Genomic DNA, 20,478 nt, shown 5'->3' with positions numbered 1-20,478 from the left:
AATAAATAAATAAATAAATAAATAAATAAATAAATAAATAAATAAATAAATAAAAAATGATGGAAGGAAGACAACAATAAAGACGATGGAATCAGGCTATGACAACTTCGAATAACTCGAGCTGTAAGCGGTGTTTTACCCACACTTTATTCCACAAGGTGCTTTTACAGCTATTGCACAATCCCTCGATGCAGAGGGTACGATTCACGAGATCTCCGTGCATCGAAATTATCCAAAGAAAATTGCAGCAGGGCATGAAATTAACGAGATAACATACCACAGAGTCGTGCTCGAGTGCTCCTAGTATCTGACGCAGATGCGGAAGCACGGACAGCATTGATCAGTACTTGCCATGTCGTAGCTTTGAAGCAAAAAGGGTACTCTAATTGTGTTGCGACTAGATTTCTGCTTCATTCGAGCTGTAAGCCAACTTGGGACCCCGAATATAACATTGAAAGCGGTTGTCTATTGCACTTTTGTCAAAATACAAAGTGGATACTGGCAACGTGAACGTCGTGGCATTAAGATGGGAGTAAGAAAATTGCGGTGCATCAAATGTTTTCGCTACATGATAGCTTTGTTCACACAAACCATCATTTCAAAGGAAATAACCGAGAAAACTAAAAGATATCGCATCAGGTGATCGGTAGCACTTCTGTGCTTTAGTTGCGTCAACTCACTGATGTAATGGCGTAAGTTTCTGGATGCGCTGAGCACTTTTGCTTGCGCCGAACCCCATTATTCTTACAACTTTGAAGTTATCGGAGTGAGGTAAGCACTCAAGTGTAACAGTGGCACCGATCATACTGATTGTCGCAATACAAGTGCGTTTGCTTACAAACGGTTAAAATCTTCTCGAAAAGCTTAATGACGGCCGTTTAACTTATCTAACGCGTAGGATACTCATGCTTCAACTAGCTCAGTCAGCTAGAAGCATGCACAGAATATTAGCTGTCTTGTCCAGCAATGTGGCTATGATTAAAGCGCTACCCCCAGATTGCAATGCTAAAGCAGCAGTCCATAACACCTTGTAATTTTTTAATCGCCGTTGGCGACAGCCATTGTAAGAGCAGGTTGAAACGACAAGATGACCTCCGCTCCCATCATGAATACCAAAACTTGTCTTCCTGACCCCCACAAAGTGACGCATCTATTGCTTTAGATTTACCTCTGTTTTGTCGTTTTAGTCGCAATGACTAGTTTGCTTGCATTTTCTTCGAGGAAACTACTTGAAACGCCTATCCATTTCAATTTTACAAAGTCACATATCTGGCCGATGGTAACGAGGCCAATCGAATAAACACACAACTTTGCGATCTTTTTTTTCGCTGATTCAAAAAGCGCTAGATGAAAGCTGTTGAAAAGCGCAGTTCGACGAGTACTTGCCGCTGGATTTCCAGCTCCAATACCGTTATATTAAAAAAATGCTGCGATATATCAAGATCACAAAAGACAGAGTTTACCAGTCGGAATAGTTGAGAGCTTTTCTTTTTCATGAAGGCACGGAGCAGATTGTAGCTGCATGAGTAAGCATAGACTCTCCAAAAGCGTGGCCAACCCGCTAAGAAATTATACGTTCGTAAGACAATGGCAGATGAAAAGATCACGAATAATTCAATTACCTTCGATCACAAGACGTCTATTTACGTGATTATGGGATCATGATGGCAGTCAAGAAGGGAAGTTTACATGCCATCTGACTAGATTAACGTAGCAACGAACTTGCGTGTGATCATGTCCAACCAACTTGAAGATGATCTACGTCGCGTATTGCAACTTGCACGAGCTCACAAGAATAAAGAGGCAAAGAGTATAAACAATAACAATCTTCGACGCCATCGACACGGTCAATTCTTGTCTCAATCCAAAGAAGGACAACAGTCATTGTTAACTGCTACAGTGCAAGGTCTTTCAGCAATTGATAAACTTGACTCGAATACACGCCACATCGGAGACTGCAGCAGCAAGTCTGTCTTGTATCATCGCGATAAGGAGATTTCGGAAGATGATGAAGAGGGGTTACAACAACGTTTAGACGCTCGACGTACGTTGTACAAACGACACTTTACAGGTGTTCTCACTCACGCTAGTGGACAGAAACGTGAAACGGAGCATGTCATAGAAGCAGCAGCGCGTGCAGCTCGATCTTCACGTGCCATGGGTGTCGGTATCGGAGCTGCTGTGCTCACCGATTCTCAAACTTTATATTCGGCTAGTGCCATTGAAAACGGAGCTCTTATGCTCTGCGCTGAACGCGTTGTGATAATGAAAATGTTGACCTCCCACACCAGTTCTGTTATCATTGCCATGGCGATCTGCAGTGAACAACGTGCGTTACTACCTTTTCCTTGTGGAAACTGTCGTGAGCTTCTTGCAGATTGTGGAGATTTTCCTGTTCACCTTGTGAATGCAATTGGTGAAACTGAAGAGACCACTAGCTTCACATTATTTCCACGTGCACGACACTCAGAACTAACTCAGATTTTGACCCGTTCTCATTCTCCAAAACGTAACTCTGCAGTCACTTCATCAGCTTTGACAGATCAAATACCATTTGAAGTACGAGATTGGACAACCCAAGATGTTCTTAAGTGGTTAGACTCCGATGTCGGTTTGTCTCAATATCATCAAGTTTTTGAGCGCAATCACATTGACGGATGTACGTTAATTTTGCTCGAAGGGAGTGATTTACAGCTGCTGCTTGGCATCACTCACCCCTACCATCGATCTCGATTACTTACCTCGATTGATAGATTACGTGATCGAGAGCTTCTAACTCATGGTCTTGATTACACTCAACTAGAAGATTATTTGGCTGTGCTTGATATTGATCGAGTTACTGCAGTTGCTCATCTCAAAAGTACGTTTGATCGGCTTGATGCAAACCACGATGGATTTCTCGACTTCACACAAGTAAAACAAGCTCTCTCTCGTCTTCGATGTACCATTCCTTCTCATCCCTGCACTACCGAATCAATTGAAGCTTCCCCACAAGCAGTAGAGCGTTTATTACACAGTGAAGAGCTCTTTGGGAAAGAGGCGGCTGAAACTGGCAACGTCTCATTCCCAGCATTTGCTCGAGCTTTCGCCAAACTTGCTAACCAACCAGCTGACACATCGACTGTAACCCAAGGAGCATTTGCAGTTCATGCATTTGGACCTAGACTTGCTGTACTGGATCTGAAAAAGCTACGACAATGTTATAACAATCAAGCTCTTGACAATACTCTTGATGAAGCAGGATTAGTGCGATTGCTTCGAGAACTCGGGCTCAGTGATACACAGAGCACAGAGTTAGCTTGTCGGTGGCTAGATGCACAGGAAACGATCGAGGAAGCTAGCGAGCGGATGGATTTTGCCCAGTTTATCACTAGGTACTCGCAGTATGTAGAATCGAAAGCAGGAACAGAAGCTACTAGTGTAGCAAGACTTCAACAACTCTTTCGTTCGTATGAACCCGTTCATTCCACGGATTTGAAGCCACAAAGTGTTGTGCATCGTGCACTGACAACATTATTTCCAGCTGTACCAAGTGACGAAGTGGCCGTCTGGTGTGCAGCCCAGTTGCCATCGAAAATAAGTAGTAAGGATAGTATTAAGCGGAAAGAGACAATCAGTTTTGCAGACTTTACATTGGCGTGCTTAGAATTTGCAGCAGAAGTCTACGCTCAGGATCAAGAAGCTGCTTTGATTAAACGATCGATCCGAAACGATGCGTTGGAACATCGTAGTCGTGTGGTACACTTGCACAGCTCTGGGCACGTTCGAATGTGTCCTCGCTATGAAGATCAAGAGAGCAAGAGAGAGTCAAAGACACAATTAAAAGTTGCTGAGGATAAAAATTCTGTTGGACGAAGCAGTCCAGACGACGATGACGATGGCAAATGTGAAAGCAAAGATCGAGATAGTGAAAGTGATAAGAACAAGTTGAAAACGCGAACAAAACGCGAACTACAAGTCGATGAAGCTTTTGATCGATTTATAAGACGACACAGAGTGAAGTCTCGCATTTCTAAGGACGATATCAAGGATAATAGTGAGGAAGAAGACGAGCATTGTATGCTTAACGCAGTCGAAGCAGCGCAAGCAGCACTCGAGCTTGGAGCTGTCTTGTCTCGTGAGCAAGTGCTGCGATATCTCGAACGCGAAGGTCTTGGTCGAATACGTCGTCGAGATATTTCGCGTGCTGCCTTTCATCGTCTTGTAAAACGCCTCGATGCAAACCGCAATTATCCTCGTGATCTCTTACTTGATATCGAAGACTTACCACGACAACAAGAAAAAAAATCAGTGTCTTCGTGTCAAACTAGAACGAACAGCAAAAGTCCGCGTTCACGCGCAAGGAAAAATAGGTTGGATTACGACGAGTTCCTTCGACAAAAACATATCCAATTGAAAGTTCCTGAGTGGAAAAAGCAAGTGAGTGCTCATCGACAGAAGCAACATAAACAAAAGGAGCGACAAGTCGCTAAGAAATCACATACACATTCTAAAAAGCCATCAGATCGTGACAGCGAGGACGACGGAAAAAGTGACAGTGTTCAGAATCGCTCGGACAGCTCAAATTCTCAGTCCATCATCCAATCGAGAAAATCGCATTATCGCCGAACGTCACACCGTTCAAGACGTTTAAGAAAGCGACGTTCTCAAAGAAGCGATCATTATGATCGGCATCATTCGACCTATTCATCGGAATCCTCAACTCAAACAGAGCGATCATCTCGCAACAACAAGTTACGTTCATCCCCTTCTCGACAAATCGGTCTTTTCAGCGGGTTTGAGCCAGAAACACGCGTTGCTAGTATGGTCCATGGAAGAGGAACGATCGAAAGGATCTATCGTGACTATTTTGTAGCTGACGTTCACTTTGACTCGGGTCGTCACGAGCGAAACGTTGAACTCAGTAGCTTACGCATACTATTCCCTGAAGACGAAAATCGGAATGGATCGGAATGGATTATTGGTACGCGTGTTTGTGTCACACTAAAAGACTCGAACAAGCAGCAATTAGGAAAGATCGTCTTGTGTCGTACAGACGGAACATTTGACGTCTTAGTAAATGAGATTGATCGTCCGAGAACGCTTAAACGGATAGCACGCAATGCATTATCTCTTGCTGATAAGCAAATCAAGTTTCATCAAGGAGCTCATGTGATGGTACGTCACCATACAGAATACTTTCGAGGAAAAATTTGTTCATGTCGAAAAGACGGCACGTATGATGTCCAGCTTCTTAAATCTCCACAAAAAGTACTTCAGCATTTAGCACCGGAACTTCTTGCTCCAGACAATGATAAAGCTAAATACTGTGATAACGACTGTGAACAGAAATCTGACAGTGAGATGCAATCAAAATTCTCAAGAGGAGATCGGATTGAAGCTCGTTTTGGGGGTCAAGCATCGTTCTACCCTGGTTCCGTTGAATACGTGCATCCAAATGGATTTTGTGATATCTCTTATGACGACGGTGACGAGGAAGAACGTGTTTCTCCAAATTTAATTCGAACTATTCAAAAGATGGCTGGAGATAGCAAGCAGTTACTTAAGAAAGCGGCTGACAACGCGTACGAATCTGATCTCTTCGACAGTGATTAAAATAATGGAATGGAATACACGGTTTGAAAAAATACATCTATTGAAAAAGGCTTGATACATCATGTCTTCATTTCGGCTACATCATGCGCCACCCATCGTAGTGTTAAATGACAGCGCGATACGTGACGTAGCGACCAGCCGTTTCGGACGGTCGAATAATCTTAACCACTTGGCCTCGACTCATTCCATAGTAACGTGCAATGGGGTCCGTCACCTGCATTCTCGGCAATTGCGAGTCACGAATACGGTACCGCTTGAGCAACGCTGCCTTCTCACTTCGACCAAGTACACGATGTACAGGTACAAGTGTATGTTCTGTAATGTCTACAAGTAATTCAGTCTCTTTAAAATGCTCAATTTTGTAACGTGGCGCCATCTCATTAAGCGCTTGACGGGCAAATGGCGTAATGCCTTCTTGCACGACAAGAATGGCTTTGGTCACATTTTCATCTTTCATACGATTGCAGTAGTTTCGAATCGGTTTAACTCCTACTTTTGTATCTTCTGGAAAAAAGACAAACAAATTGTCGCTTGGGTCGTCAATCTTCTCGACAAGAATTGTCATCATCTCACGGGTGGGATTGTCCCCAAACTGTGATTGAAAAGCCTCAGGTGTCATAACTAATTCATTCTCACTTACAATGTAACCACGATTGTGTAGCATCTTGACCGTCGTCTTACGCACACGATACAAACGGGAAGCTTCAGGTGTTAACTCGGACATGGCGAATGGTGGAAATGGACGTTGAGGTAGTAAAAAGGTTTGATTGGTCTAACTTGTGATAGTTTATTTTAGGTACTTAATGCATTCTGAGAGTAGGTTAGAGTGACATGTACCCATGCTGGAATAGCTACATCAAATGCACCAACAGAGGTTACGATGGGCATGTTGTCTGTAATGACTTTTTCAATACGTCGCAGCATATCAGGACGTGAGTTACAGTTAATCACAAATTGCGGTGCGTTTAGAAGCACGTAAGAGATGCCATTTGCATGTACGAGATCCCAGATGGTCCAAGGATCACGCTTGCTCAAAGTCTGAACTGTTGTGTGATCACCATCCAGCAACTGTGTTTGTAACTTCCATGGTCCAAATTGATACGACTTGCCGACGTGGATGGGGAATGAATGAGCAATATACCGAGTTTGAGGAAAGAATTGGTCTCGAAAGATGATCAGTTGCTTGTCTTTTGTCAAATATGATCGATTCCCTTTCTTAAGTGTAACCCAAGACCCCAATTCAGCTTCTTTGTTCTTGTGCTTAATCTTGCGACTCAAAGGATTTTGCATGCGATTCAATTTGTCAATGAGCTCAAGTAGTGGCTTTTCACGAATCATACTGTTACCCATCAGTGAGTGGCACACTTGACGAAAAACTTCCTTGCATACAAACAAAGGCTGGTCTGATAATAGTCCACAATCAAGCCACACCGCCACTTGACTCTGTTTGACTGAATTCATGATTGGAGATAAAACCTGTTGATGCACGACCTCAGCGCACTGCGTTGACTCGGCGCCTAGAGCCGACAAATTATTAAGAAATCCGTCACCGTACATGTCTCGAAGAAGGGGTACCAAATGGTTTCGTAATTTACCACGCGTACTCCACTTTGGTGTCGTGTCCTTGAAATAAGGAACACCGTATCGATGTGCATATTCAAAGATAACGTCCTTATCGACGTCTAGTAGCGGACGCCAGATTTGTACTCCATTCACAATACTGCTTGCATGCATGCCGTTCAGATTGAACAAGCTAAGTCCTTTCATCATGTTTGAAATGACGTTCTCTTGGACATCGCCTCGATGGTGACCAAAACAAATACCCGGAATTTGGTATTTTTTCATCACCTCCGCATACGTTGAGTACCGTATCGTTCGTGATATCCTTTCATAATCATCACGTCGTGTGGTCGCTCGTTTTACTTCATCAATTCGACGCTTATAGAAGATCATGCCGAATCGTTCACACCAACGCTGCACATAGTCACATTCAGCTTTACTTTCAGGACGATTACCGTAATCAAGATGTACGGCTACAATTGTAAAGTCTCCGTGTTTAACTTTCAGTTTGTGCATTAAATACGCCACAACCATTGAGTCTACACCTCCAGATAACGAAACTGCTAAGTGGGTGTACTCAGAAGCTTTCATCAGCGTCAAATAGTTGTCTACAATACGATATAGTCGATGCTTATGCATCTCACTCTCGTCTGTTTCGATATATGATCGTTCTAGAATATCATCATCTGGGACTTTGGTCGATTCGATCTCGAAGTCTCCCCTTAAATGTTGTAGTCTCCCGGTCGTAGTGCGTCGAAATTTATTTAATAAGTCTTTGTGCTGCTCATGCAACTGATTTCTCGCTTCAATCGATGCAAGAACATCATGTAGTCGCTCGGGTGTTGGAGAGTGACGCAGCGGCATTAGAGCGAAAACAAAGTGTGGTACAGGCAAATTCTTGTGCCAACACTTGAAGAGTAAATTCTGCTCCACAATTGCAAGAGCATGAATATCATTACGCGCTAGTTGCTCTCTATTTGTAGCAATACTACGATCTCGATATACATGGCGCGAAAACTGGTCCAACACCAGTATAAGTGCGACACAAGTGTCAGGACTTGTGTCACGCCAGCTCTCAAGTTCTCCAGTCTCTGCTCGACCAAGTAATGAGCGAAATTGCGCTTTAATTTCACTATCCGTAGCCTTCTGTTTGTCAGATCCATCCGAAGGAAACCATTTAGTCTGGTACGACTCAGCTTGATCGCTGCCGAACCAGTAGCGCAGCACTTCGTGCGCCTCGTGCTTCGTATTCATACCAGTCGTTGCAAGTATTTTATATACAAAATGATTGGTTGAAAAGAATCATTTTAGGAAGATAAACTTGAGATAATGTGTTTTTCAAATACTTTACGAACTCGTATCTTTCGTAACCTTGTCGACATTTGGTGGCATATGAACGTAAACTTCTCTCCACCAGAAAAATTGGATTCAATGCTACATGACCACGTATAAATTTCTATATCCATATCCGGTGTTTTGCTTCTAGAAGTAATTTACTCACGATACTACAATCCAGACTGGATTAGTGGCTTCACAAACATTTCATAGCCTTCAGGCACTTGCATTTTGTTCAAGGGTTCATCAGCGGTGCATTTCACTAGAGCACGATAGATATCCCCGTCATACCGACCAATCGCTGAGTTTAATTCAAAGTCTCTAAAATCCCATGCATCCGTTAGCAGCACGCAGTTCTTGCGGGTAACCGACAGTAAATGAGCGACTTGCTCTTGAAGTAAGACAGCTTGTGCGGATGAGATGTAGTCATGTTGACGAAAGTCTCCCAACGCTTTGGTGATTAGCCACGCACCAAATAGTGAACACAGTTGAGTAACCGAATTCTTTTCCGGACCAGAACGAAAATTTGATACTTTGTCGATGAAAGCTTCTAACAAAATCAGCTCGGAATGAGCAGTGGACGCACGAGTCATGAGAACCATACATGCATTGCTATCGTTCTTCGTCGCATCCATTCGTCTAGCTAGAGACATTACGATACGTGCAGCTCTTGTTCGAAACGCCTCAACAAGTAGATCGAGATTGTCGAAATCGGTGATGCTTTCAGCCTTGCAATGCAGTTGATCGTCATTGTAATGCTTCACTTGATTTAAAAACTTTAAAGATCGTTCATTGACGGGCGGAGATGCCAGCGTCTTTAGTAAATAACGTGCATGCTGTTGAACTAGCACGTCTGAGGTACCTTCGTACGTGTTAGCACCGACACTTTCAGCAAATAAATGGGCTAAATTGCTCGACTGTGCGAACCCGTGACTTCCGCACAACCGGCGGCAAGTCTCGATCCCATTGCTAACTCGTTCGACCACCCAGGCCTTTAAGCCACAAGCCACGGCATGAAGCTCTGCTAGTGTAGCGCCGAAAGCGCCATCACCCTTTTCAATCGCCTCAAGTACGGAATCATGCATTCTTATCAAAGAGAGGCCAGCAAACAGCGCAGCGTACGAACATGCTAAAAGAGGAAAGAGTTTGTGTTGCTGATTCTGAGAATCGAGCACTTGGTTCTTGTCCTTGGTGCAGCCTTGAATACAAGCGGCACTAAAGCGAGTACATATCGTCGTGGCTGCGCCCAATTGCAATCCAGCAGTCTTGATCATATAAGCTCGGACCTGTACCATTGTCAAGTATACCAACTTGTCACTTTCTGGTTTGACAAATTTCCCATCAGGTAGTACTTTGGCATACCTCATCATCATATTCTCCCGTGGAATACGTACGGTGTGAAACACACAATATCCATTATCTACACCATTAAATCCAACCTTAGGACCAATATCCCCAACTTCGATGCCCGGTAGTGGCCGATGGTCGCGAAGCGACCGAATTTGTACCAGAAAAGCCTGTACACCCACATCGTTTCCGTCTAAAATGAGCCTTGCGTGCACAATAGCATGAGTTGCTGTTTTCCCTAAGCCTCCAGGCCACCACTTGCGACTTGTTAGTGTCGGAGAATTAATGATGAACTCTTGAGTCGCTTTATCATAAGTCGCAATAGTTTCAATACCTTGTACATTGGATCCATGGCCTAATTCAGTCTGTGCATAAGCCCCAATGATTTTGTAGCTTTTGGCTAATGGTAAATACTTAGCGCGTTGTTCATCACTTCCTTGATTCTCTAGTGTCGGAATGAACATAGCGCGGTGAACATCAAACCCCAGAGGTTCTCCCAGAGCTTTGTACAAAATCTGCTGGTCGTTCAAGTCCGTGAATCCACCCTCACGCACCAACTTGACATAATAAAACGCTTTTTTCAGACCAAATTCATACCGCTCTGTGTGATTACGGTACATCATCTTTCGGTCTGAAAGTACGGGATGGCGCTCAATGATCTTCACTAGTTCATTGCGACGTACATTTGCTGCTTTACTATCACGTAACACATCTGTAAGTACTGCTGGGTCAATATCCCCATTTACACGCTCTTTCTTAAGCAGCAGAGGCGCTAAGTCCTTCAATTCCTCAACCATAAGCGAGAAGGAGTGATGGTTAGAGCTATTGGAAAACCGGTACTTTTACCATTGGATAGTAAGTAACCGATCTTCACGCCACCCATCAGACTTTTGTCATTATGTTCCGCACGCCGCAACCTGGCGACTGGGCCGCCGAAGACGAGGATATCTCGCCTTTACCAGCGCTTACATTAGCTCCAGTCACACCTGCTCCCTCTTCCGGCGAAGCTTCTGTATCTAAGCAAAGAAATGAGCGCAGCGATATCGACGGGCGCATTGAGCAGGACATGTGCAATAGCGAACGCCGTTTCGAATCTGAAAGGGGACGATCTGACCGGGACAGAAAATATGACCGTGGAAAGGTCATTCGAGACCGAGGTGACTACGATGGAGGTCGTTTCGATCGTAGTGGGCACTATGATCGACATAATGATCGAAGTGGCCGGTTTTATGATCGACACAATGATAGAAATGGGCTCTCTACACGGGACAACGACAGAGATCAATTGAATTTGGACAATGATCGTAGTAGGTTTAATAATCGGGATAATGACCGGAATGGGCGTTTTGAACGGGATCATGGACGTTATGAAGGTGGAGGACGAGCTGATGTTTCTCACTGGGGACGCAATGGCGATCGTCGAAAATCTGGCGCTCAGTATAATATGCCTGTGGAACAAGGATATATCGTTTCTATAAAAGAGAGTTTTGGATTTGTAAGTAGTTTAGACCGAGACGGTGACTTGTTTTTTCACATTTCGGAGGCTCCAATCGACATACAATTACAGGACGAAGTTGAGTATCGAGTCAAGTACAACCAACGGTCTGACAAGGAAATGGCGTGTCAATTAGTATCTCTTGCGAAAGGAACAATTAAAACTGAAGAAGTCTCGGACGAATGGTATGATGGAATAGTGACGAAGAGTCTACTTCGTGGCGGTAGTCGTGGATACGCTTATAATCGTGATGACGATCGTCGTCATCGAGAAGAGTATGGACTGATTGAGGTAAAAAAGAGCATAAAGGAGAGTGAAACGGAGCAGGAAGGAACGGTTGAGCAGACACAAGCGGATGAAGATGTGAAGAAGAAGACACTTGCAAAGCGCGAGCTTATACGCTTTACCAGTGAAAGTTTAGCTGCAATTAGTGTGGCTGAAGACGAGGGACACACTGATCGAGCAAAAGTAAACTTGACCCCTCACTTTGGCGATGAAGTACGCTTTAAGATCGCCAGGCACCGCAAAACGGGAGGCAAACGCGCTGTGGATCTCACTATTACAGTGTCAGCTCGTGAAAAGCTAAATAAGGAGGTCGAGGCTAAGCTGGCAATGATGACACGCGAAATGGGCGTGGTAGACCGTGTGAAGTATGGTGGGGGGTTTATTAAGTGCTGCGACCGTCCGATTGAATTATATTTTTCCTTTGATGAGCTACTTGAGGACATTGAAAGCAGAAATAATAAGGATGATGATTCTAAAGATGAGCATCACACTGGTCGCCAAGGCAAAGGTCCATATATTGGTGAGGGGGATGAAGTATCTTTTTTTGTGTATGAAGAACAAGAGGACGATTCAAGGCACTCTCGACGACGATTGAGTGCATTGCGTGTGCAAAAGCTTCCGGCCGGCTCGGTATCGTTTGAGCAGCTGCTGCGGTCGGACGTTGAGGGTGTGGTAAAAAAAGTTCCGAAGGAACCGAGGAACAGCCCGGAAGTTTTTGGATCGATTGCTAAAGAAATTTATCCACAAGAGATTGTCGAAGTAGAGGATAACGTTGACATATCGGAGGAAAATAAAAAGGTGAAAAATGGAATTGAGGGGCAAAAGGTGGCATTTCGTCTGTGTGATACGGAGGATCCGAGCTATATCCCTCATATTGACGACAAGGTTGTCTTTGACGAAGTCTTAGACAAACGGACTCGTAGGATCAAGGCCGTGAAGGTCCGTTTTGTACAGCTTTGCCAGAAAAATCGTGAGACTGGCGTAATTAATGGTATGAAAGACGAGTTTGGATTCATCAAATGTGTAGAGCGGTTTGGAGATGCATACTTTCGTTTTTCTGACGTTATGGGCATGAATCGAAATTTTAGTACTGGCACAGAGGTGGCTTTTGATGTGGTGGTTGATACCAAGTCGGACCATGTTCGTGCGACGCGTGTGCAACTCTTGCCCAGAGGAACAGTCAAGTGGGAAGCTGTTTTATTAGAAGGTGTAGAAGGCAAAATTCTAGGGGTACCGGCTTCGCGTGGAGGTCACAGCTTAAATCGTGGTGGACGCGGAGACAAGGTAAAGCACTTGCAAAAGCTTATGCACGGCAGAATTGGCTGTGTGGCTCCAAACAAGCAGCACTTGATTGATTTCTTACCCGAACTGAAACAGAAGCTTGATGCTGTATTCATAACATCAAAGGACGGGAAAGATTCGGCTGAAGGCAATGAAGATCATCCTCATGAGAAAAATACACTCCGGATTGCGTTCCCCAGTACATTGTCGAAGTTTGAACGTGCCGCATTGCATGAATACAGTGATTGGCTTGGTTTACAACACAGAAGTATTGGCGAAGACTCGGACCGTCATCTTGAAATTTTTGGCAGCGACACCATTTCCTTAGACTTCGTGAAAGATAAACTGATAGCAGCTCCACCAGAGATTACAGCAACCTATACAGAGGATGACGTAGATGATGTGCGGTATCACCCTCGTGTGGATGATCGCGTTAAATTCGATCTTGTGTTGGTGAAGCGCACTAAGCAATTCCAGTGTAGATCAATCAAGTGCGTGGAATCTACTTCATCAAGAAGTAATGCCGCTACTCCAAAGACAGATGCTGTTCAAGAAGAAGGAGTTATTGTGTCATTAAAATCTGAAGGATTCGGCTTTATTATGCCCGTTCAGACTGTCCCGGGAGTTATGGAAGAGAATCTATTTTTTCACATTAAAGAAATTACGACGGGACAAACGCTGGCAGATCTGAAAGAAGGAACTGAGGTGCAATTTACTCGTTTGTTCGATGAAAGAAAAAAGAGGAAGCGTGCAACTGCCATTAGCGTTGTTCCAGCAGGAACGATCAAGACCACAGTGCGAGAAAGCGTGAGAGGTATTGTCACGAAGGCGAGCGTCTTGCATCGCATTTCCAAGAATCGATTTGCAAAGTCAAACAGTAAATCGAGTTCAGTCGGTCGAATTCGACTAGCGACTACTAGCAGTACTGATGACGACAATGCTAGTACCGATGCTGACGATAAAGACAGTGAAGAGGAAGGGGGGAGAAAAGTTGCGGAGGTTGGGACTTCCCTCAACGATACAAATAAGCAAGTTCGATTGAAAAAGCCCGGTAAACAGTTTTATCAATACTACATTCATGACATTACCGATCCAGCTGTGATTGTGCGTGAGGGAGATGAAGTGGAGTTTATTCCTCAAGTGACTCCAAAAAACCTTCGTGCTGCTCATATTCGACTCGTAACGTCCCATGCGAAGCAGGGTGTTGTCACGCACATGGGAGATCAAGGTGGTATCATCCGTCTCGATGGCGAAGGCCCGGTAGTCGAGGCCCGATTTGTCGCTCAATCTGTGCTACGTGGTGATACTTTGAATGAAGGTGATTGTGTCGAGTTTGCGTATCTTCCATTCGATATTGCATCTAGGAACCATAATGTTCAAAAAGGAAGTGAAGAGAAGGAGGAAATAGCTAATCAAGAGAACGAGTTGGTTCGTGGTCAAGCACTGAGTATTCTATGCCTTTCATCCAACCGTGCAACAACATCACAGACTCGAGGCTCGCGAACGGTGAATTCAACACTAAAAGAAGCAATGCGGCAGATTGGTGGGAACGCTATGGTGGCATCTCGAACAGCTAAAGGTCCAAATGGAACGCGTGGTTTTGTCGAAGGCTGGAACACAAAAGATGAGGAAACAAAAACAATGGAGGAGAGTGCAGCAACAAGTCACAACGACTACAAAATCAACAAAGAGTGACGTGAAGACTCACGTTGCAGTATGTATAGCTGTAGATTCTAGAAATAGTCCCTCGAAAAGGCTGGTTGCTTGAATTGTAGAAGCTTCACGATGTATACATTCAAAAGGTAGAAACCTTTCTATTACAATATCGTTTTCTTAGTTTGGACTGCTTATTAATTTGATGGTGCCAATGTCTGAGACCGCCGCTGCATTAGAGCGATACAGTGCGTTTGTCGAGGATGTCTTGCGCCCACAATTAAAGCGCACACTTTTAAATCGAGATGTGCTCGCCCGTGAAGTGCATGAGTACCAGGAGCTGCAAGAGTTGCTGCACGAATTGGCCACGAAAAATGACAAGGACGCATCGTTGCACACGTTATTGGACGTGGGTGAACGTTTTCACGTACGAGCAAAAGTACCCGATATATCACTTATTACAGTGGATATCGGACTTAACCATCACGTCGAAATGACGGTTCCTGAAGCTCAGCACTTTGTACAAAAGCATTTGATTCACTTGACGGAGTATTGAAATCGTTCAGTAGTGACTTCACGAGAATATATAGAAGATTAACATCTTGTTTGTTTGATGATGCAGGAAAAGAAATAAATGGCAAGCAAAAGCTCGTGAAGTATCTGACCATGTCAACGTTGTGATTGCTAGTATTCAGCAACTTGCAGCTTTACAGAGATCAGATACACCTCAAGATGAAGAATCCAATTTTAGAGAAGTCACATCTAGGAATAGTGCAGTCTAAGTGACGAAATGAGACTGAAATATAAGTACCATTTGATTAGAAGACAAATACGGCATATAAGTCGATCAATGTCGAAAGTAACACTTACGTCTCTGCAATCGTCAGAGTCTCAATGTAAACAGATTGTCGAATTTTCGACGTCTCAAAAGGCAATACCCCACAAGCATTTGGAAAAATTAAACTCGCCAAAGGCAGCATCTACGTGCTTATTACCGCAAAAAGAAACAAAATCTACTATGCTACCACACGGTGCAAGCAATTGTCATCACAGCACAGCATCTAAGGCGACAGATTTACCTCAAAATAACATCAAAAGATATACAACACTGCCTCCAGCTCAACATGAAAGCTTTCAAACCATTAGAGTCAGACGAGCAAGTGTTGCTTTACATAGCAAAAATGACAATGTATTGTCCCTTTCGCCTTCATTTTCGACTATTCTTTGCGCTGGATGTGGGAGTTGTGCTGAATTGTGTTTTTCGTGCTTTACGCACTTTAGACAGCAGGATGGTGCTCGCTACAAGACACAGTTGGTTCAAGCAGTAGACTCGTTGTTTGCAAAAGCCACGACTCGTGCTTTTAGACGCATGGCAGCGATCGTACTTCAGTGGGTTTTTCAATCGTGGAAAGCAGTTACGAAAAGATCAAAACGGAAGAATCATCTTGCTTTAAAAATTCTTGAAAAGCTACGTATCCGTCGCATCTGGACATCATGGAGATTATTTGTCTATGAGCGACACATGATAGGTACTATGATGTTTGCAAAAGCTAGACAACGTGAAGCAAAGGAAAACATGCTCGAAATCGCTAAGCTACACGGTGATAACTTTGAACGTGAATCGGCAGATCGCATGCAAAATGCAATACAACGAGAAATCGTGCAGAAGCTGGAAAAGCAACTAGCAGCAGAAAGGAGTTTAGTGCAATTAAAAGACCGCCAACTGCTGGAGTTGCGTGGAGTTGAAAATATGCTGACGCTTGAAAACGTGTAAGCTGCAAGTTTGCTGCAGCAATATTATGCTATCCGATATTATCTCTACCTAAATAGACAATAATACTTAATTTTAAAGAGGAAAACTGGTATTTGACAACATAAACACTGCCTTTGATCAGGCAAAAGAAAGAGTTGATCTCCTAGATTTGACGTGACTAAAACATCATGAGCCATTGCGACATCAAAAGCGGACAGTATTGAGACGCATCCGCTTCACTCAAAAGACAGACTTTGGCGGGTCACGATCCCACTTTTACTAACAAGGAAAGCACTTTTGGTGCGGACATTACCTCGTGCGAAGGAGATGAAGCTGTCCGAATAATTAAGCAACGCTGTTGCCCAGTGCGCTCGGAAAAACAGAAACGTGTACCTGTATGTTCCCTTCAGAATTTAGTTTTGGTGGTATGAAAAATGCAATTTTACTCTGTGATCTATAGGGCGAAACGCCGCTTTGGTGAAGTCGACTGTAAGTCGCGAATAGAAGGGACAGGGTGATATATCGTGACCACAGGCAATCGGAAGCGCTGCATAACTAAAAACGAGTGCAGTGTCCACAGCTGAACGGCTAAGCCAAACGAGTTGAATGTGTGAAGTTTATTTTCTCGCAAATTGAATAAGTTCTAGTATTAGTGACTATCTCGTGAAGATGCACTCGTTAATCTTGAACATTGCTTTCTAAAAAGTGTGCTAGGAGCTGAGAGACGACCACCTTGTTTCATTTGTTCAGTAAAAGAGACGGACGGAGTTTAAAATCCGTCATGGAAGAAGTTGTCAATGGGGACACTAGAGTAGAGTGGGGAAGTTAGTTTCATCTCCTACGGTCCATTTCATATTTAGCTGAATAAGTATGATGCGAGGGTGCCAAAAGACCCCTAACGCATGAAACACTGGACTGGGCAGTGCGTCACAAAACTGACTTGTAATTTTCTTACCGAAAATTGCGTAACACGGTGATAGCCTTAATGAACGGGACAATGCGATAATTGACACTATTTCCGTGCAAAACACGATGCAGGTATCATGAGAGAAAATGAATCTCCAGATTCGGTGCTGGCATTCTATGTCAGAGCGGCCAACATTAAGTTGGGGATTGCATGCTTATATTTTGACAAAGGCAGCTACAATATCGGCGCGGGCGCCATTCCCTTAAAGAGGTGAGCTACTGTGCAGCATCGCTCGGCTGCACCCCGCTCAGTGTCCGCCCTGGTTGATGTGTATCACTAACTGTCAATGACAGGCAGCGGTATTCCTCTCACGGCGGTGAATACCTAAAGTGACATGCTTTCGGGGTAGCAGGATAATCAACAGAGACCGTTAAATATACCAGCAACTTTTGATTATTTGCTTATGTGGCTGTTCAGGTCAAGTTGGGCCTGTATAACGGGGTTTGCACGTACCAGGGTGGGTCATACAAGGTGTGTGATCGTATTGGGTACACAAGTTGGTGTAATCATACAATGGTGTGGCTACACCGTAACTAAGTGGCTGGACTACCAGTAGTTATGCATATTAATTAGTTTTACATTTTAATTAGAAAAAGCTAACATTTAAGATATAGGCGGCTCTGCGGCAAATAAAACAGATAAACAGAGTTTTATTTTTGAACGGAAGAGTTTATTTGCCTTGGTTAAGATTCCGGGTACTTTTGGAGGTAGCGGATTGCGATCCGCTACACGCGTACTGGTTCTTGTATAAAACGTAAGGTCGGTGACCTTAGTAAGCTTTCTCAGCAACGAGCTACGACAGCCCTGCTGCAGCCTGTGCCTCCAATTTCGACGATTTACTCGTGGATAATTTCACAGAGCACGGAAAGTCGGATGTGGAGAACCCACATTGAGCTCTTGCGAGCAATTCCCGAGAGTATAGGATTCAATCAGCAATTTGCTCATATAGACGAAAGTATCTTCAGTGTCGACGACATTTTCTTTTTTGTAATAATCTGGAAAAAGCGCATGCAGACAGATCTAGCAAAGATAAATGACGTTGTAGAGTGTTTGTGTCTCTCTCTCAGAACTGCTTGGTGAACCGGCCTGGTCTGGCCAACCACTTGCATATGTATAGTGCAAACGATGCCGACTAGCACGGACCTCATTAATTCAATAAAATAATTGTTAAATGTTGTTTGGTGCAGTTGAAGAGGCGGTCAATAAGGCAGTAAAAGAATGCCTTTTTCGTGTCGTTTCTGCCACTCCCAAATCCAGACTTGCATATCCACGTCATTCAAAACGCTTTAGCCTTTACGATTGGTTGTGCTTTGCTTACTTGTCGATAGACATGAATATGTGACCGTGTTTGAGTCTCGCCTAATTAAAACGGTGGAGAAGAGCTAATTTGTTTACTGCTTGCATTTAAGTATTGCTTTTTAAAGTTCAAGATGCACCAACTTGGCTTTGCGCCGTATGTGATCGATAAAGATCATTTGCTTTTGTGAATCGAGGCATTGTAAACGCGTTTTCCACAGAAATAACAATTTTAGCATTTGTTGCTAGGTAAGCCTCCGAGATAGGGTACCAAGACGGACCAGCTCAATGTTGCGGTGGATAGGAGTGTGTCATCTCGACCACAATTGTCGCATATCACAGTTGATAATTCCGATTGGCGTGGGGGTACAGACAGCGTACGGGACCGACGTAACGTGCTTGATAGAACTGTTAGGAAGCGAGAATTTTAAAATTTTTGATGTCGTTTATCGAGCGCACAGTTGCGGGCCTGTAATGGAATTTTTATGTCAAGGCTTGTTAAATGCAGATCTGATCTATATCAGACTTAGCGTGCAGTGGTACTCAGGATGAGAATCTCTTAGACAAAATACTGAACGAGGGATATGATACCTCTTTAGGTAGCAACCTCTGTGAGCACGAGGTAATAATGACCTATTATGCGTAAATGGAAAAGCACGTATGTGTGCACGTGACCGAAGTTCAATAAACTCTAAAATCCAGCCGCATGAGGTGTTACTTTTGGCTAAGCTGCCGTTTTCGGCAGTAATAAGTTTTTGCCTCCGTTGTTCAAAAACGCGTCCGGTAACACTGGCATTCGCTCATCTTTCTGCTGTCAAAGATTAGTTTGAATGTGTTGAAAAGGATACAGTAAGTATTTGACAAATTGAACTGTAAAATGAGCTGCCAGTCATTGTCCTCTTCGCGCTTTGCATCAAAATTTGGCGAACATTACTCAGCATGCTCGGCACCAGACCAAATATTCAACCGCTGACCATCCGAAAGTAAATAATGACATGGAAAATATGCTGTGAAGGTCGTCCTCTGATGCGGTTTTGCGGATAAGTCATGACGCAAGAGCGCGTCGCTCCCAATCATTGAGTTTGCGCCGATTTGGCGCGTCAGGCTTTACCACATTCAAATAAGTAGCGAAGCCCCCAAATACTCGTGATATCACCACGATTTGACATTGATGTGGGGGCGGTGGTTGTCGATCGCACTTTCATCCCGGCAAAACTTTGTAGAAACATCGGTAGCTGTAAGTCAGTGAGATTGAGTGTGAACGACGCTACGGCTAAGAGCCAGCCTATGCAAGAGCGATACGTCGATTCTAGAGGAAGAAAAAATCAACAAGAAGACATCGTGAGGCAGAATGCATCGAGCTTATTAATACATGCAGTGCGTGCGGTCTATTGACTGTGTTGCTATTACGCTACATATAACCGTTCACGATCACAGCAAGAAATGATTACTTTGAACTCCTGTTATCCCACAGCAGATACATATACATCTAGTTTTTTTAGCGAGCCAATTAAAGTCATACCATGATCGCACTCTAATGAGCCAGCCAAACCTAAGGTCCCACTGAGGGCAGCGTCTCTACCATCACTAATTGCGAAATAACCCTGACTTGATAGCAGCTGCGCGGTATGTGACGACTGGGGGAATGCAGCGCGATGGAGAAGGCCCGAAAGCGCATCCGAGATTATCTCATTTCAGAAGCACGCCATTAAGTCTACATCCCCCATAACCGAGAAAGCTCACGAGAGCCAGTCGCCGAAAAGTTAACTTCCAGCGGTTATGCTCGGTGGGCTAGAGGATGCCCACTTATAGGTGAAATCGGTACTGGGCATGCGGGTATACCAGGTCTGGTACAAGTAACTTAATGAGAACATGGGAGGGATATACACGGCAGTCTGAGGTCTGATTTTG

At 43.9% G+C, this 20,478-nt stretch overlaps 10 protein-coding genes across 10 annotated transcripts; 3 read left to right on the top strand and 7 right to left on the bottom strand.

Moving 5' to 3' along the window:
- Nucleotides 1–77: 77 nt before the first annotated feature.
- Nucleotides 78–919, bottom strand: PHALS_14702 (uncharacterized protein). Its single transcript, XM_036407571.1, has one exon. It carries the CDS (start codon nt 335–337, stop codon nt 92–94), a length of 246 nt encoding a protein of 81 aa, XP_036263263.1. The 5' UTR covers nt 338–919; the 3' UTR covers nt 78–91.
- Nucleotides 920–1,524, bottom strand: PHALS_13529 (uncharacterized protein; the record flags this gene model as incomplete). Its single annotated transcript, XM_024729305.1, has 5 exons — nt 920–927; nt 991–1,127; nt 1,230–1,238; nt 1,307–1,400; nt 1,464–1,524. 5 exons carry the CDS (start codon nt 1,522–1,524, stop codon nt 920–922), a joined length of 309 nt encoding a protein of 102 aa, XP_024579695.1.
- Nucleotides 1,525–1,734: 210 nt separating this feature from the next.
- Nucleotides 1,735–5,595, top strand: PHALS_13528 (hypothetical protein F441_04416; the record flags this gene model as incomplete). The annotated part of the gene is made up of 1 exon (XM_024729304.1): nt 1,735–5,595. One exon carries the CDS (start codon nt 1,735–1,737, stop codon nt 5,593–5,595), a length of 3,861 nt encoding a protein of 1,286 aa, XP_024579694.1.
- Nucleotides 5,596–5,698: 103 nt separating this feature from the next.
- On the bottom strand, nt 5,699–6,319 carry PHALS_13527 (dna-directed rna polymerase and iii subunit; the record flags this gene model as incomplete). Its single annotated transcript, XM_024729302.1, has 1 exon — nt 5,699–6,319. One exon carries the CDS (start codon nt 6,317–6,319, stop codon nt 5,699–5,701), a length of 621 nt encoding a protein of 206 aa, XP_024579693.1.
- A 68-nt stretch (nt 6,320–6,387) lies between these two features.
- On the bottom strand, nt 6,388–8,409 carry PHALS_13526 (trna-lysidine synthetase; the record flags this gene model as incomplete). Its single annotated transcript, XM_024729301.1, has 1 exon — nt 6,388–8,409. One exon carries the CDS (start codon nt 8,407–8,409, stop codon nt 6,388–6,390), a length of 2,022 nt encoding a protein of 673 aa, XP_024579692.1.
- Nucleotides 8,410–8,660: 251 nt separating this feature from the next.
- PHALS_13525 (peroxisomal acyl-coenzyme a) lies at nt 8,661–9,575 on the bottom strand (the record flags this gene model as incomplete). Its single annotated transcript, XM_024729300.1, has 1 exon — nt 8,661–9,575. The coding sequence occupies one exon, from the start codon at nt 9,573–9,575 to the stop codon at nt 8,661–8,663; it is 915 nt and encodes a 304-aa protein (XP_024579691.1).
- A 185-nt stretch (nt 9,576–9,760) lies between these two features.
- On the bottom strand, nt 9,761–10,634 carry PHALS_13524 (peroxisomal acyl-coenzyme a; the record flags this gene model as incomplete). Its single annotated transcript, XM_024729299.1, has 2 exons — nt 9,761–9,776; nt 9,853–10,634. 2 exons carry the CDS (start codon nt 10,632–10,634, stop codon nt 9,761–9,763), a joined length of 798 nt encoding a protein of 265 aa, XP_024579690.1.
- A 101-nt stretch (nt 10,635–10,735) lies between these two features.
- Nucleotides 10,736–14,593, top strand: PHALS_13523 (cold shock domain-containing protein e1; the record flags this gene model as incomplete). Its single annotated transcript, XM_024729298.1, has 1 exon — nt 10,736–14,593. One exon carries the CDS (start codon nt 10,736–10,738, stop codon nt 14,591–14,593), a length of 3,858 nt encoding a protein of 1,285 aa, XP_024579689.1.
- A 172-nt stretch (nt 14,594–14,765) lies between these two features.
- Nucleotides 14,766–16,325, top strand: PHALS_13522 (uncharacterized protein; the record flags this gene model as incomplete). Its single annotated transcript, XM_024729297.1, has 2 exons — nt 14,766–14,978; nt 15,840–16,325. The coding sequence occupies 2 exons, from the start codon at nt 14,766–14,768 to the stop codon at nt 16,323–16,325; spliced, it is 699 nt and encodes a 232-aa protein (XP_024579688.1).
- A 433-nt stretch (nt 16,326–16,758) lies between these two features.
- PHALS_13521 (uncharacterized protein) lies at nt 16,759–17,046 on the bottom strand (the record flags this gene model as incomplete). Its single annotated transcript, XM_024729296.1, has 2 exons — nt 16,759–16,892; nt 16,962–17,046. The coding sequence occupies 2 exons, from the start codon at nt 17,044–17,046 to the stop codon at nt 16,759–16,761; spliced, it is 219 nt and encodes a 72-aa protein (XP_024579687.1).
- Between the last annotated feature and the right edge of the window lie 3,432 nt (nt 17,047–20,478).

Source organism: Plasmopara halstedii, assembly GCF_900000015.1.
Source record: "Plasmopara halstedii genome assembly, contig: Scaffold_658, whole genome shotgun sequence".
Taxonomy (NCBI): domain Eukaryota; phylum Oomycota; class Peronosporomycetes; order Peronosporales; family Peronosporaceae; genus Plasmopara; species Plasmopara halstedii.
The sequence above is the reverse complement of the archived record's forward strand: the minus strand, read 5'-3'. Positions and strand labels throughout refer to the sequence as shown.

Excerpts from the sequence above, each read along its gene's own strand:
- PHALS_14702 (XM_036407571.1), bottom strand. The coding sequence starts at position 337 with ATGCTGTCCGTGCTTCCGCATCTGCGTCAGATACTAGGAGCACTCGAG.